The 15,860-nt window shown below is 43.9% G+C and overlaps 1 protein-coding gene across 1 annotated transcript in view; it reads right to left on the bottom strand.

Annotated features, from left to right (window-relative positions):
- The window catches only part of AHRR (aryl hydrocarbon receptor repressor), a 63,089-nt gene that overhangs the window by 24,248 nt on the left and 22,981 nt on the right, over window positions 1-15,860 (bottom strand). Inside the window, exons 4-6 of the mRNA XM_056857983.1 lie at window positions 6,592-6,681; window positions 3,320-3,449; window positions 2,612-2,745 (exon numbers count right to left, since the gene is read on the bottom strand). Coding sequence (XP_056713961.1) covers window positions 2,612-2,745; window positions 3,320-3,449; window positions 6,592-6,681 — 354 coding nt within the window. The remainder of the gene's footprint in view (window positions 1-2,611; window positions 2,746-3,319; window positions 3,450-6,591; window positions 6,682-15,860) is intronic.

Here is a 15,860-nt window from a genome sequence, read left to right as displayed (position 1 = left end):
AATATTTGATTTTTCATGAACGCTTAGAGCTTTAGCAGAAAAACCGCGTCAACTCCGCGTCTTCTCAAACCTGTGTTAGTCCGTTCTTTGTGGCTACTATGCGTTTTTTTCGCTCCATGAAAAACTTTCCTGGGTTCGGACCAATTGTCCCCGCCCATGTCGGCTAATTTCTCCTCCCCTGTGAACGGCGATTGGCTGGGAGAGTTTCAAGCCTGGAGGACAGCCTCCTTCCAAGGCAGGACAGATCTCCCTCCTGCAAATCCAAGCCAAAACTTCAGCCACCCTTCTGAAGAGGGGCAGCCAGTCTGCTCTGGGTCTCCCTCCTGCCAGTACGATCCTGTGTGTGTGTTGGGGGGGGGCATCCTGAGAGTGGCAAATCCAAGCCAAAACTCCCGTCACCCTTCTGAAGAGGGGCAGCCAGTCTGCTCTGGGTCTCCCTTCTCTATCTAGATGGAAGTTCCTGGCAATGGATGGCTGGAGCTCTACCGGGGGGGGGGGGCACAATGATGACCTTCTGTCAAAGTCTGGGAAGGGGGGGTGGCCAAGTACTGGGGGGGACGGGGAGCATGGTAAATAGAAAAGTTATATAAGGAAACTGGAGGGACTGGTGCTTTTTTTGGCTGGGGCTGTATCCACAGAGGTGAACTGCACTGGGTAATCCGCTGGGAGAAGTTGGGGTGGAGTTGGGGGCGGGCATAAACCATGAGCTTTTCAGAAGGGGACAGACCAAACTATTGTAGAATACTGCTGGCTTTGTTCCCATGAAAAACCAAAACTACTTCTGGATTGACGGGGATATAAAAACATGAATTTAAATCACGCCCATGAAAAATAAATTTAAATCGCTTTTTTTTTTGCTCCGCGACAAGAGAGCATCAAATCTTTCATGAAAAGTGGGCCATAAAGTCCTTGCCCAGTAGTGCTAAGGGCCCTTTCTTTGCTTTTCCCGCCAGCAAAGTGCCTCACTGCACATTCTCAGTCTGCACAGCAGGGAGCTGTCAAACACCAACCTCATGAATTGTGGGGTGTCCTGGCCAGGTGGTTTGTAGTGCTGGAGGGGGGCCATGACCGGTTGCTGAGGAGGGGGCTTGGCCACCACAGGGGAGGGAGCTGATTGGTTGCGCCTGTAGTTGGCATCCTTATGGGCATGGCCTCATGGGCATGGCCTTGGCAATGAGGGAAGCACTTGATTTTTGAATACAACTGGCACCTATGGGCTACGCTGTGTTTTTTGTTTTGGCACAATTTTGCATCTCTGTCAGGGGGCATTCCCAGGCACAAAGGGCATAGGGAGGCAACTAACTCCGGCCATGCCCCAGAACCACCCACAACCATACTGGCGTGGGGGCCTGCGCCTCAGTTGTGCCAATGGGCAGCCACAGCAGGGCTATACTGGCTCTCAAGAGCTTAGGAGGAGTGCTGAGGGCCTGTTCCGGTGTAGCTGGCCCTTATGCCTATATACCTCAGAGATACATTGGCATAAAGGTCAGTTCATGCCCTGAGAGCATTCGCGCCCCTCCTTAGGATTGCGCTGTTGCTCACTGGTTAACTTATTTCTCCAAAAAAATTTCACAGATGATCCCAAGCAAAACTTCTGAATTAGAATTCATCCATAATTCATTAATTCAAGGCAGTGTGTGCTTAAGAGGGACGTTAGATTCTTAACTCACTATAGGTATTAATATTGGACATACCCTACACTTCTCAGATGTTAATTTGTTCCTGGATCTCATCCTGCATTAGATTTGCTAATTATTCTGTTCTGCTGTTGTCATTTGGGTGTTCCTCACTCCCATTCTGGGTGAACTGATTTCTCTTTTAATTGCATATTCTGAAACATTCCCCCTCCCTTTCTGCTGAATATTCGACCTGACCCAATGGATGTATACTTCTATGTATTTGACAAAGTAAGCTCTGACTCATAAAAGTTCATATTGAAATAAATAAACTTTTGGATACTAAACTCACATATACATCATCAAAGATTATGAACGTTCACAAATTATTTCACCGTATGTGTAAATCCAGTGAAAGAGACACATGTGGGTAAGTCACACGAATATGTCCTGCAGTGTTGCCTCACAGAAATTTGTAATTAGTTGCCTGTGAAACCGTGCTAAAAAAATGTTACTATAGTAGGCCCAAATCCCACTTTATTGGATAGTCATATTCCCATTCACACAATGGTGTTTGCTGTAGTGAATAGTGAAAATTATTTTGTTTTTGAAATGGCTGGAGGCAAAACTTCATATAAGAGGCTTTCCCCCAATTGGTCTCCAAAGATAAACATGGGGGAATGTCTTAGGGAAGGAAAATAGGCAGACATTAGGTTTGACCGTGCACTCCTGTGGATTCATTCTCCTTTGCAAATGCCCCTTATATTTGCAATCACATGTAGTTCCATCTTAAAGATAGATATAGTGCTGTAACACTGTACTGCTTATCATATGCCGTTCTCCCAGAAGGTTAGGAAGTTAGGAAAATAAAGAAATAATTTAAAAAACCCAAATTATTGAACTCTAACAAGCAGTCTCATGAACAACCATCCTGTTTCACACAGTGATGGGTTGTTGTTTTGAAATGCACTACCCACAGAACATGGTTTACTTACAAGGAAGCCAGAAGTTGTATCTAAAAGGCAGCGGATTCGGCACGTAAAACAACGACTTAAAAAGGGCGAAAATTCTGTTGGCATCATGTCATTCTCCTGCGCTTTAAACATTTTATTAAGGATGAATTCTTCTCCTAAGAACAATAAAAAGCAAATTTCAGATTATGGAACAGACTTTTAAAAATATTTTTAATAAGCACTGGAGCAGGGGAACGGTTGGCAGGGAGAGAGGAAGTTAGGAAACGGGGGGGGGGAATCACAGAGGGATGATGTGGGGAGAGAAACAGCAGGACACGCTAGATGGCTGGGGAAGAGAAAGTTGTACTATGTCAAGGAAAGGGGAGAAGGCAAGAAAGGTGAGAGGGAAATAAGCTGGTAGGGGTGGAAAGTGACATCACAGTGTAGCTGACTTATGGCGACCCCGTAGGGTTTTCAAGGCAAGAGGTGAACAGAGGTGGTTTGCCTTTGCCTGCCTCTGTATAGTAACTCTTCCTTGGTGGTCTCCCATCCAAATACTAACCAGGGCCATCCTGCTTAGCTTCCAAGATCTGATGAGATGGGGCTAGTCCAAACCATCCAGGTGAGGGCTGGTGGTAATTAGCTGAGACTGGTGTAAACAGGATAAGGAAAGCATCTCCCTCTTTTTGTCCCATCTCTTCCCCTCCACCTTAATTTCTTGCGGGTCTACAGAATATTACTCCAACCCACCTGCCTCTGTCTGCGTGTTTTGTCCAGACAGGAGTTGTGGTGGATTCATGGCCCAGTGCAGTTGTCTACAGAAATCTTGCCGGTCATCCACGTGAATATAATCATATATATTTTGATTCATTACGTCAGTCTGAAACAATGACAACGTATTTATATGGCACTTACATTTTTTAAGTATAGTACATAGAAATACAGGGCTTCTAGGAAGGTGAATACCTTTCTAGTAATGATAGGTTAGCTGATAACATTATCCACATTCTTCTCTCTAACCCATCCTATGGCATGGCTGATACAGAATAAGGTATTCTGTTTATTCTTGGCTGATTTATATATGACCTTTCAGTCCTATTAAGGTGCTCCAGGGCTGATCACAACAATCTTAATTATTTTTTCAATTGAATGACACAATTAAAAAAGCACTTTGTTATTAAAGAGAAAACTTGGTTCTTTCTATGTCTCCTTTCACCAAGGTTTGATGGTTTCTAGGTTACAACATTTATATTTCAGTGAACTGAAGAATTTACCTTTTTCAAAGCAACATTTTAGTTTTAGTTTTAATGCTAATTTCTAAACATCAAGATTTGTATTTTTTTACAGCTGAACTTTCAGTTTTGAAGTAGGCTCTAAGCCATGAAAAGCTTTGCATCATAATCAAACCATTATTCTTAAATCCATTGATCTAGATCAATCCATTAGTCTAGATTCTTTGTTCTTTTTGTTGTGAGGACAGATAATACAGCTACCGCCTCTGGAAGATTACTTTTTAAAAGTTTCCAAGTAACGTTGGAATGCTTTTTGCTGCAGTTAAAAAAAAAAAGTTGCAAGAACCAGTTCAAGAGTTGCCTCTATGTCAAAGTAGTGCAACTGCTGTGCTTAGTACTCATGCTTTCCGATTACTGAGTAAAACTAAAAATTAGCATATACAGTGGGATACATTAAGCATGCCTAATGTGGAGTTCTGATGTTTTTCTTCCTTCATGCACCAGTGATCATAACAAAGTGGCTAAAAATGCGGCTCTGTTCTATGAGTTCAGAGAAGCCTCCCCTGTACTTACAGCTGGCTCTGGAGTGGGAGGTTTGGTGATAAGGCTCTGCCCCCAACAGCCCCAGTGCAGTGCAGGCTGGCACCAGGCAGAACAAAACAGCACTGGAGGCAGAACCATTGGCTGAGCAGACAAAACCAAGTAGCCCCTTGAAAGAGCTGTCCTGTGGCCTGCCTGAGATGCTCTCTCAGCCACAGCCTGGATCTGCCTGCCAGCCAGCCGGGAGGCAGATCCAGGGTCTAGCTGAGAGTGTCTCAGCCAGCTACGTAGCCACATGCCCCTGAGGAGGGCCGACTCCCTCAGAACAACTCCCTGGGGCTTACTGAGACCACACAGCTTCAGCACTGCCCTTAAAAGGAGGTCCAGAGATAGGCCAATGGGGACAGGCTGGGGCTTTCTCTAACTGGCTGTGGAGAGAAGAGTTGGTTTTTATATACTGATTTTCTCTACCTTTTAAGGAGCATCAAACCGGCTTACAATCTCCTCCCCTTCCTCTCCCCACAACAGATATCTTGTGAAGTAGGTGGGGCTGAGAGAGTGTGACTAGCCCAAGGTCACCCAGCTGGCTTAATGTGAAGTGGGGATGGGGAATCAAACCCGGTTCTCCAGATCAGAGTCCACTGCTCTTAACCACGACACCACGAGAGGCCCGAGGAGGGAGAAGGAGAGCCCCAGTTGACTTCCATTCTCCTTTTGGGATTGACAGCCAGCGTGGTTAAGAGCGGTGGTTTGGAGTGGTGGACTCCAACCATCTGATTCCCCACTCCTCCACATGAGCAGCGGACAATAATCTGGTGAACTGGGTCGGTTTCCCCACTCCTACACATGAAGCCAGCTGGGTGACCTTGGGCTAGTCACAGCTCTCTCAGCCCCACCTACCCCCCCAGGGTGTCTGTTGTGGGGAGGGGAAGGTGATTGTAAGCCGGTTTTATTCTTCCTTAAGTAGTAGAGAAAGTCGGCATATAAAAACCGACTTCTTCTTCTGAGACCTTCATGGGAGGACCCATGGGAGAGCCCACCAGCCCCTAAGCCTGACGCCGTGGGGCCCAGAGGCATACTAACTGTCAAAGATGAAGCACAGTTATTAACAGTCATCTGAATTCTTACAGAACAAGGAAGTTACGGAACGTTATGCTGCTTTCAAACTGCAGTGCCTTGACTACAGTTACTGTTGCAGTGTGCCTATCTAACCGTTATGACAAGTCATTAGCCATAGAGACATGACAAAGTAGCAATCTGGAGTGATTTGCTGAAGCTTAATCCAGACAAAGGAGCTGATGCTGGTTGGTAAGGCAGATTCTCTGGTAGGAAGAGACCTGCTTCACTTGGACAGGGCAAACCTGCATTTTGCAGATCGCATAAAGAGACGAAGGTGGACAGGCTGATGTTGTGGCTAAAAGTGCCTATGACCAGGTCCATCTTGCTCAGCAGTTATTCCCCTCCTGCTTCCAGACTCAGCCAACTGAGCCACATAGTTGCTGCTGTAACCTCAAGGTCAAAGTGCTTTACATGGGATTGTCCTTCAGTTAGTGCCAAATGCAGCTGCTGGTCTCTCGACAAAGTTGTGGCAAGCCTTGTTTGCTTGAGCTAAAACACCTTCAATGATTGCCTGTCCATTTCACCTTCAAAGCCCTTTGTGACCTGGAACCCACACATCCAAAGAACGATCTCTACATGGGTCTGCACGTCAACTGTACTCAACTTCCCAGTTTTTGCTTTTCATCCCCACCCGCCCCACAAATGTTTGATAAGTCTTTTTGGTGTTGCCTCTGGCCTTAAGGAATGGTCCGCCCAAAGAAGTTATGCAGGCACTATCTTTCACAGCCTTTACAACAGGGGTGTCAAACATAAGGCCTGGGGGCTGGATCCGCCCCCTTGAGAGCTCTTATGTGGCCCATGAGCCAGCTGTGGCACACACACACCCACACACTCTCGATCTGGGCTGGGGAGGCAAAGCAGTGTAGTTTAGGAAGTTATGGTTGGTCTATGAGCAGAGCTTTGTGAATTCTCTAATCTAGTGGCTTATTCCTAATTGTTGCTTTTTAACTGTGAACTTTAAAAAATGCATTAAAATTTCTGGAGAGCTACCTTAGGAGCAAAGCAAGATAAACATTTTACATAAATATGTTTCAGAGCAGCGAACAGGAAAAAATGGCAGCAGGACAAATGGCTGTAAGGCAAATTCAGCACAACATGCAACAGACCTGGAGTTTATTTCTCCATATTTACCTGATGAAATCCTAGATAATCCACAATTGTCGGGGATGCGTAGAATACCATTCCATCAGCACTTACCACCAGTGCAAAACCACTTAGTGACTGGGGAAGAGAAAAGATAAAAGAACTGATGAAACAAAAAAGTTCAAAAGCCCTGTTTTGCTCTTTCACTTTAGATAATTGTATTTTTTTTCCAGTTGTCTTTTTTCTTAAACTCTCAAATACTGAGCGAGAGCACACCACGACTTAGCCATAAAATAAAGCAGGATTTCCACGGTGGGTTATGCAAATGCTAATGAACTTTGTGGTGATGCTGAGAGGGTCTATTCAGAATTTTATTTTCAGCACGAGAAGAAATATGCCCAGGTACAACTTGAAACAGCCATGGGGAACTGCTGTGTGTCCCACTGGTGAAACAATGTGTACCAACGTTTACCCAGTGGAGTTAAAAAAAAAAGGCCTTCTAGGGCCATTTCCAGTCACAAAGAGCAAGGTAGGGGAAGGTTTAAACCCCCTTCCCCCACGTATCATGATCGTAATCCAAATCAGGCCTACACACACCAGAGAATTAAGTTCCCAACATGGACCTCCCAGTATATGTCCAATAGAAACACGTGTGGCAGCCGCAAGGACTTTATGACATGTGAATCAGCCCAAGACACTGGAAGTCTTATGAATGGACTCCCAACAATTTTTCCACTTAAAAAATTGGGGGTGAGGGGGTCTGTTTCTGATTGGGACCATAGTGAGAGGGCACGTTAAGACATCCCCTGTGCTGTTTTCCTAGCCTGAAAGAGCTACTATTTGGTCCACTGGGGCAAGGCGTATAAGTCATGTATGATAAGAAACCAGAAGATGCCAGATAAATCAAAAAGGTTTCTTTTCTGACCGGTGTGTTGTTTCATCTTGATCCTGTTTCCTGGGTCATCACTGCAGATAAGGCTTTGCCTTGAACTTCTCAAAAACGTGACAAATAAGATTGCCAGTTCTGGGTTGGGAAATACCTGGAGATTTTTGGGGTGGAGCCTGGGGAGGGTGGGGTTTGGGGAGTGGAGGGACCTCAGTAGGGTATAATGCCATAGAGTCCACCCTTTAAAGCAGCCATTTTCTCCAGGGGAACTGATCTTGGTCATCTGGAAATCAATTGTAATAGCTGGAGATCTCCAGGTGCTATCTGGAGGTTGACAACTACCAACTAACTTAAGATGCTCTCCTCCAGGAACCAGTCTTTTTTGGCTGTTGCCCACCCCTCAATATGGAATACCCTTCCTCAGAAGCTGAGAATGGATGCTTCCCTAATGGTCCAAGATGGGTTTGCCTTTTCTGGAATGCCTTTGAGTTGGATCAATGTATAATGCTGCGGGGGTGTATGGAAAAGGAATTTTTGGCACTGCTGGAAATTGGCTTTTTTTTACAAGTGATTTTATTGATTTTTAATAATTATGTTGCAAATCGCCTTGGGAACTTTCAAACTTGAAAATGAATCTATAAATAACACTAAATAAATTGATACACATTTATGAGAAATATTTTTGATGGGAGTTTCCCAGTTCTGTCCTCTGAATTTTCTTCTTGGCTGCAGAAGCACACATTATCTATTAACTTTGTCCATATTAATTCCTGCTCCACCCTGGCCAATTTCAGCAAGTACCACCCTGATCAGATAACTTGTAATGAAGCTGACATTTGCTAAAAGTTTCCCCTTGCAGCTTCAGCATCTCCTACTCCCTTCTCTCTGTGCTGTCCCTCATAATGTTGAAATCCAGACTTGTAAGCTCCTTTGGGCAGCTGGTGGTGGAAAGTGCCATCAAGTCACAACTGACTTATGGCACACCGCATTATTATAAATGGACAATAGATGGGAAACACTTAGAACAGGTGTTCTATTTAAATATTTAGGAGTGATGGTTTCATCAGTCAGGCTCTTGGACAACTCATAGTGACTACACTAAGCATAACGTTGAAAAAGCTGTCCTTGGTCTTTTTATAGGAGAAGAGGAGGTTGTCTGATTCCTCCAACTATAGAAATTTATAAAATGAAATTACTGCCCCAACTTCTGTATGGAACGCCTGTTTGGGGTCTTGGAAATCTCCAATCTTTAGAAACTTCTCAAAACAAATTTGCTCACCAGTTTTTAGTGGTCCCAACATCAACACCTTCAGCTATGGCTAGAGCAGAATTAACTCTACCCTCAATAACAACCCTAGTTAATAAAACAACAAATCATCTTCTGAACATCCCCAGGCCTTTTGACCTTGGCGTATTAAGAGATGAAGAATAGCTCATGGCACAGTTCTGTGTTGAGACTGGTGGCTAGTCTTGGCTTCTCAGTAGAATATTTGAGGACCCTCAGATTCTATGCAGCCAAACTACTCATAAAACAAAGATTGTTAGATCAGAGTGCTCAAACTGATATGGGTCTTGTAGGCAATTTGAGAACATCAATACTTTATAGACAGCTATCTTTCCCCCTCTCCCCCGACTCTTCCAGAGTATTTCACCAGTCTAGGGGACTCCAAGCATAGAAAGGCCTTCACCAGCGCACGCTTAGATATTTTAAAGCTTGCAGTCTTGGAAGGCCATTTTAATGGGATCCCATATAGGAAAAGAGTATGCTCCTGTGATCAACAGTCTATTGAGGATCTATCCCACATCACATTCCAATGTCCAAGATATGAGGATGAGCGTAACCGATTTTTGCAGACCATATTATCCCGCTTCCCAGGAAGGTCAGATCAGGAGAAATTAGTCATATTATTGAAAGACAGAGACAAATTCATTACTTTCCAAATTGCAAGATTTGCTGCTGCCATCATGAATTATAAAAAGATGATGGGGCATGCTGACCATAATATCTCTGACCCATCATTGCTCTACCCTGGGTCACTTGTCATCTTTTATCTGTCTCTGGATTCTATGATCTTTCCTTCCTATTATTAGATATATATTTTTATGATGACTTTGTATTTGCACTTTAATATTTTATGGGAAATGTTTAATTCTTTAACTTATGTTATGTTACTGTTTTTAATGTTATTGATTTTATTTTGGTGGAATTTCCACCTTATTCTGTATTATTGCTATGGCTTTTTTTTTTTTTTTTTTTTTTGCTAATACAAAAAAGACTTGATGATGATGATGACTTATGGCATCCCAGTAGCATTTTCATAGCATGAGATGTTCAGAGGTGGTTTGCCATTACCTACCTCTGTGTAGCAACCCTGGACTTCCTGGGTGTTCTCCCATTCAAACACTAACCAGGGCTGACCCTGCTTGGCTTCCAAGATCGGGCTAGCCTGGGCCAGTCAGGACAACCATCTTTTAGAAACAGTTTAAGTCAGACTGGCAGATGTCCACAAAAGGTGGTGGAAAGTGCCATCAAACCACAGCCGTGTTATGGCAACCCCAAAGGGTTTTCATTGCAAGATGAATTCAGAGGTGGTTTGCCATTGTCTGCCTCTGCATAGCAACCCTGGGGTTCCTTGGAGGTCTCCCATCCAAGTACTAACCAAAAGCTGGTCCTGCTTAGCTTCTGAGATCTGATGAGACTGGGCTAAGCTGGGCCATCCAGGTCAGAGCAGCTACCATTTGCTTATGTTACTTTCTAACCTCAGAATAGCTTTTACCTCCCTCCGGTTTCAAATCATGCCAATGGCTTTGATAGCTGGACGTTACTCCCAAACACCGTGGGCCTCTCGCCTATGCATTTTGTGGAGCCGTTCCAGAGGACCTAATTCATTACACCTTACTCCGTCCTCTTTACCCAGAGCCCAGATCTAAATTTCTCGGAGCATTTCTAAAGGGCCTAAATCTTTTTTCAGATCCGGAGAAGCTGTTCTTTCTCTTACAAGACGCCAATCCTGATGTTTCCAACAAAGTGTCACTTTTTGCTTTAGCAGCCAAGAAGATCCAAGCTAAAGCTGTTTTTAATCAGGGTATTTAACATATTTAATTACTAGCTTCTTGGGGGTCAGACTGTTTTAAAGTTATTTTAATGTTATTTTATATTATTTTAATGTTTTGTATAATAGATTGTGATGGCCTTTGGCCACAAACAATAAACTTTATCCTATCATACCATATAACTTTCTAAATTGCCAGGCTCTGTACGAATTAAGAAAAGAAAAAAAGAAATATAGCCCGCCCTAGCCACTCTTGCTATGATATCATATTCAGTGCTTCCTGGTTCTTGATACCTGCCAATCTGGTAGTGACTTTTTAAGCAATATAGCAAGATCGGATCAAATATTTTTAAGATCAAGTGGGTTTTTTAAAAAAGTTTATAATACAGATGAGAGTTCCAAATAAAAACAATGCTACTCTTTAATCTATGGAAATAAGTGACAGCATGTGTCAAGAGCATATGGACTCAATAACAGGCAACATTTCTATTCTAGGATAGCACTTCAAACATGAATCAGTTACGTATTGTGAACATTTGTTTGTGGTAAAAGCAGAGGGATTCTTTTTCTAAAAAACCTTGTATAGTACATGAAGAATGAAATCATTTTTTCTCCCCCCCCCCCAATGAAAAAAATACTTGGCATAAAAATGTACTCAGTGTTGTTTGTCAAACATGGAGATCCAATTATATAGTCACGAAATGCTGCACCTGTCCCTTAAGAATTAGCCAATCACAGTTCACCGTTAGTTCAATTTTTTGAGGTGGTGGTGGATTCAAGTTCTCTGTTTGTTCTACTAAAAGAGCTTAGAGGCATTAATAAACAACGAAGACAAATGTTGTTAGGAAGGCATAACTTCCCTTGGCAAGATATTTTATAATTTCTACTCTTCCCCCCACCCCATCATTCTAACTGAAAATCTGCCAGAAAACACTTCAAAGGGGTTTTGGTTAAGGTCACATTTAGTAAAAATAAAAAGAATCATAAGTCCTTGCCACTTTTATTTCTCTTATTACTATTCTTTGAAATGAAGAAATAGAATGGCCTGTATTGTAATCTCCCGAGACAGTTACTATGGCTACCAAAGTACAACAGTCAAGTCCTTCAGCCATGCCTAGCTTTAACATATTTTCGAGTCACGCAACTTGGTACTACATTTTTAGAGTCTGAACTTTCAATTTATCTGGAACAGCTTCATTTATGAGTATGTTGCCCTTTTTCTACACATTAGGGTGGGACTGTTTTCCAAATAATGGGCTATTTTTGGCATTTGGGAATGGAACACATATCCCTGTACTTCTTCTACAAGGATGTGCACTTGTAAACACTATGTGAAGAAAAACAAACTGGCTACAGTTCTCCGTTTTTACAACCCACACAGCCATTTGCATTGAGAAGAGGAAATCAACGTCTGTCCACTAAGCCAGGACATCATTCATACTGTTATCTGGGTAAACTACAGCACAAATGCTATTTCTATATTTGAATCAATGTTCTGTCAAAAACAAAGGGTGTGCACTCAACTATGCCTAATTTCAGTGTTCAGCCTGCATCACATTTCCCACAATTTGGGGCACACACTAGGGTTGTCAGGCTGTATTTGGCAACTGTCGGGAGGGTCAGGGGTGGAGACCTGCAGGGGCATGATGTCCTGTGCCCCACTACATCACTTCCGGAGAATACCCAGCAGTGACATCAGGTAGCTCTAGGAGTTGCTGGAAACTCTATGGTTTCCCCCAGAAGTGATGTAGCAGCACCCATGACAGCATTCAATTTGGAAGTTAAACATATATTCCCTGAGAAATGAAAGTGGGGGAAATACATCCCAAAACACATCCTCTGCCTTTGGTAGGTACATATGGATGTTTCCCTTGGCCAAGATTCCCTTGGCCTTTTTCTTTAACCTTCTTCAAGTACACACCTACCATGGCAATGGAAATGTCTTTGAAAAGGTTGGTTCTAAAATTCTGGCTCTTCCTTTCTGGACTAGAATTCTTCCAGGGATTGTTATAGATAAAAATCTTTGTGGGGGGAGACAAGTATACTTTCTTAACTGCCAATCTAGATGTTACCCATAAACGCATGTAATTTCTGACATTTTTTCTTTAAAAATGGAAGCAGTCTTGGAAGGCTGTACATTGATGAGTGGTGGAGGGAGAGGGGGCACAGCTTCTTCCCAAGTAGAATTTCCCCCAATGGAAATCATATACCTCCTCCTTGGCGGAGGGGCTGTGGATCAGTCTTAGAGCATGTGCTTTATGTACAGAAGATACCAGGCTCAATACTCTTTATAGCCTAGCAAACAATTCTATCAAAGAACTACTAACTCCTGGTGGAACTCCTGGTCAGGGCTGGATTAACCATTAAGCAAAATAAACACATTCTTAGGGCATCAAGGGAAATGGGGCACCACAGACATTTTGCATTGCCGGATTTACCGTGGACTGTATGGTGCAAAACTGTAAATGGTGCAGCTTAACCAGGGTCCACAAAAAGGGCCCCCCACAACAAATGAAAAAATTACATACATACAGTGACTAAAAAAAAAAACACAACCCACTGAACATCACAATTTTTACTCTTATCCTTTAAAAAAACATACGGATGAAGAAAAAGTGGGAATTGAGAATAATCACACTAGGCTCAATATTTCATTTTTAAAAATTATTAAGTCATTTAAAATTAATTGTTGTTTTTTACATATATATGGGGGCACCAAAATCTTTTAAGTGTTTAGGGCCTCTAAAGGTCTTAATTCGGCCCTGCTACTGATGAATACTGGACATGAGTGCCCTGGCAGCCGGAGGGCAGGGCCTGGAATCTAGGCCAAGGGAAACATCACTCAGTGAAAAACAAAGGCTTCAGTGACCTGAACGTTTTTCTGCTGGGAAAGACAGTGGCAGTGCCATTCTAAGCATAGGTACCCCCTAAGTCAGTGGAAACCAATAATCTTATCGAGGGGCATAATTTACAAAAAAGACTGTGGAGATATCTGCAGCTGAAGGACCGGGGCAATGGTTATGCCTATTCTTTATTACATAGCCCCCACTTTTACTTACACTTCGCATTTTGAAGAATTAATGATTTTTAAAAAATCATCCTGCCTCAACCATAGGCCTGGCAGAACATCTCAGTCTTGCAGGCCTTGCAGAATTGAACCAGATCCTGCAGGGCCCGGGTCTCACTTGACAGAGAGTTCCACCAGGCTGGGGCCAGCCGGGTGTTCCTCAGACCAGGGACCACCAGTAAGTTGTTACTAGCTGAGGGTAATGCTCTTTGGGGGGTGTATGGGGACAGGCGGTCCCGCAGGTACGATGGTCCCAGACTGTTTGGGGCTCTGAAGTTTAGTACCAGAACCTTGAATTTGATCTGGTACTCAACCTGGAGGCAGTGTAGCTGGCGGAGCACTGGTTGTATGCGCACTCTACATGAGGTCCCCGTAAGGACCTTTGCCACTGCGTTCTGGACCAGCTGAAGTTTCAGGAGCAGCCTCAAGGGTAGCCCTGAGTAGAACAAGTTACAGTAGTCTATCCTGGAGGTGACCGTTGCATGGATCACTGTGGCTAGATATGGGTGAGACAGGTAGGGTACCAGCTGCCTAGCCTAGTGAAGGTGGAGAAACGCCACTAAGGCAGGTCAATGTTTTTGACCTGGGCCTCCATTGAAAGTGAGGTATTCAGAATGACACCCAGGCTCCAGACAGTTGGTGTTGGTGTTAATTGCACCCCGTCCAGAGTTGGTAGCTGTTGATTCACTCTCTGATCCCCCTGGACCAGCCACAGGACCTCTATCTTCAACAGATTCAATTTCAGCTGACTCTGCTTCAGCCATTTTACCACAGCCAATGTATCTGTGACGGTATCTGGCTGGCCGTCCATCAACAGATATAGCTGGGCATGATCTGCATATTGATGGCAACCCAGACCTAGAGCTACCCTTTGTCACTTCGCTGGAACCTTGCTGGAAACTCTATGGTTATCACAGAGTTATGGTGTCTGGTGACTACATGAGGCTGTATTAAAAAAAATATCCCGTGAAACTGTGCTCCTCCAACCCTCCTATCTAGACCAGCCTATTTATTAAGATCTTCATCTGAACTTCTGTTCTATATTCCTCCAATTATCAGAGATGAGATGAAGGAATTGTGGCATCACAATTTTTTTTAAAAAAACTCATCTTCATACCTATCAGACTTGTGCTGGGTTTGTTAAGCTTTTGGTGCCAGATAGTTATTTATTTTGGCATACATGTTGAGTTAGTGCTTTTCGTTTTTCTGATCTGAAATTGTATGAATGAAGAAAAGGTGGTTTTTATACCCTACTTTTCTCTACCATAAGGAATCTCAAAGTGGCTTACAATCTCCTTACAACAGACACCTTGTGAGGTCGGTGGGGCTGAGAGAGTTCTGAGAGAACTGTGACTGGCCCAAGGTCACCCAGCTGGCTTCATGTGGAGAAGTGGGGAATCGAACTTGGTTCTCCAGATTAGAGTCTGCTGCTCTTACCTACTACCCCACACTGTCTCTCTGCCAGCTGTACTGTAAAAAAATATTACTGCGTTTTTTAATGTACATTGATGGTATTTTCATTGTATAGGATGTCTTGAGACTTGTAAGCCAACTCTAGAGTCTACGTTGGCTAAGAAACCCTAGACCAGGGATGGGGAACCTTTTTTCCGCCAAAGGCCATTTGGATATTTATAACATTATTTGTGGGCCATACAAAATTATCAACTTAAAAATTAGCCAATGAAGCCCCAAGCAGGCAGCAGCCCAGATGACCGCCCCCCACGCAGGCAAGCAGGCAGCCATCCAACCGGGGGTGCACTTGCCCACCTGGTGGAACAGGATGATCTGTTGCACCAGCCAGGCGTAGCCGTCCAGCCACACGCTGGAGTTGCTCCTGCTCTGCATGGTCGGGGCCGGATTCTACAGCCGGCTCCTGCTACCTCCGCCTGCAGGGGTGAAATGAGGACACACTGGCTAATAACTCCCCGCCCCCGCGCATTCTGGCCCTGCCCCCTTTAACCCCTCCATTGTCACCACTTCCGCTCCCAGCCCTCTTGTAATACAGAGGGAATACGTTTCTCCAAGGCTTGGGTGGGAAAGGGTTAACACAGTTTCTTGGGCGGTCCTAGCAGCTCCATAGCTAACGACTCTTCTGCAAGGGGGAAAAATGGTTCCTTTTCTCAGCAAAACAAACTCACATCTGCCTTGAATAGAGGCTATTCCTGTCCGCGGGAGGGGGCGGATCACCAGTCTTAGATCCTTCTAAGCTAGAGATTTGCCAGGATCCACAAAGGGCCAGACAAAATTATTTTGTGGGCCTTAAACAGCCCCCAGGCCTGACGTTCCCCACCCTTGCCCTAGACAGAATTTT

Source organism: Euleptes europaea, chromosome 11 (genome assembly GCF_029931775.1).
Source record: "Euleptes europaea isolate rEulEur1 chromosome 11, rEulEur1.hap1, whole genome shotgun sequence".
Classification (NCBI taxonomy): Eukaryota; Metazoa; Chordata; class Lepidosauria; order Squamata; family Sphaerodactylidae; genus Euleptes; species Euleptes europaea.
The sequence above is the reverse complement of the archived record's forward strand: the minus strand, read 5'-3'. Positions and strand labels throughout refer to the sequence as shown.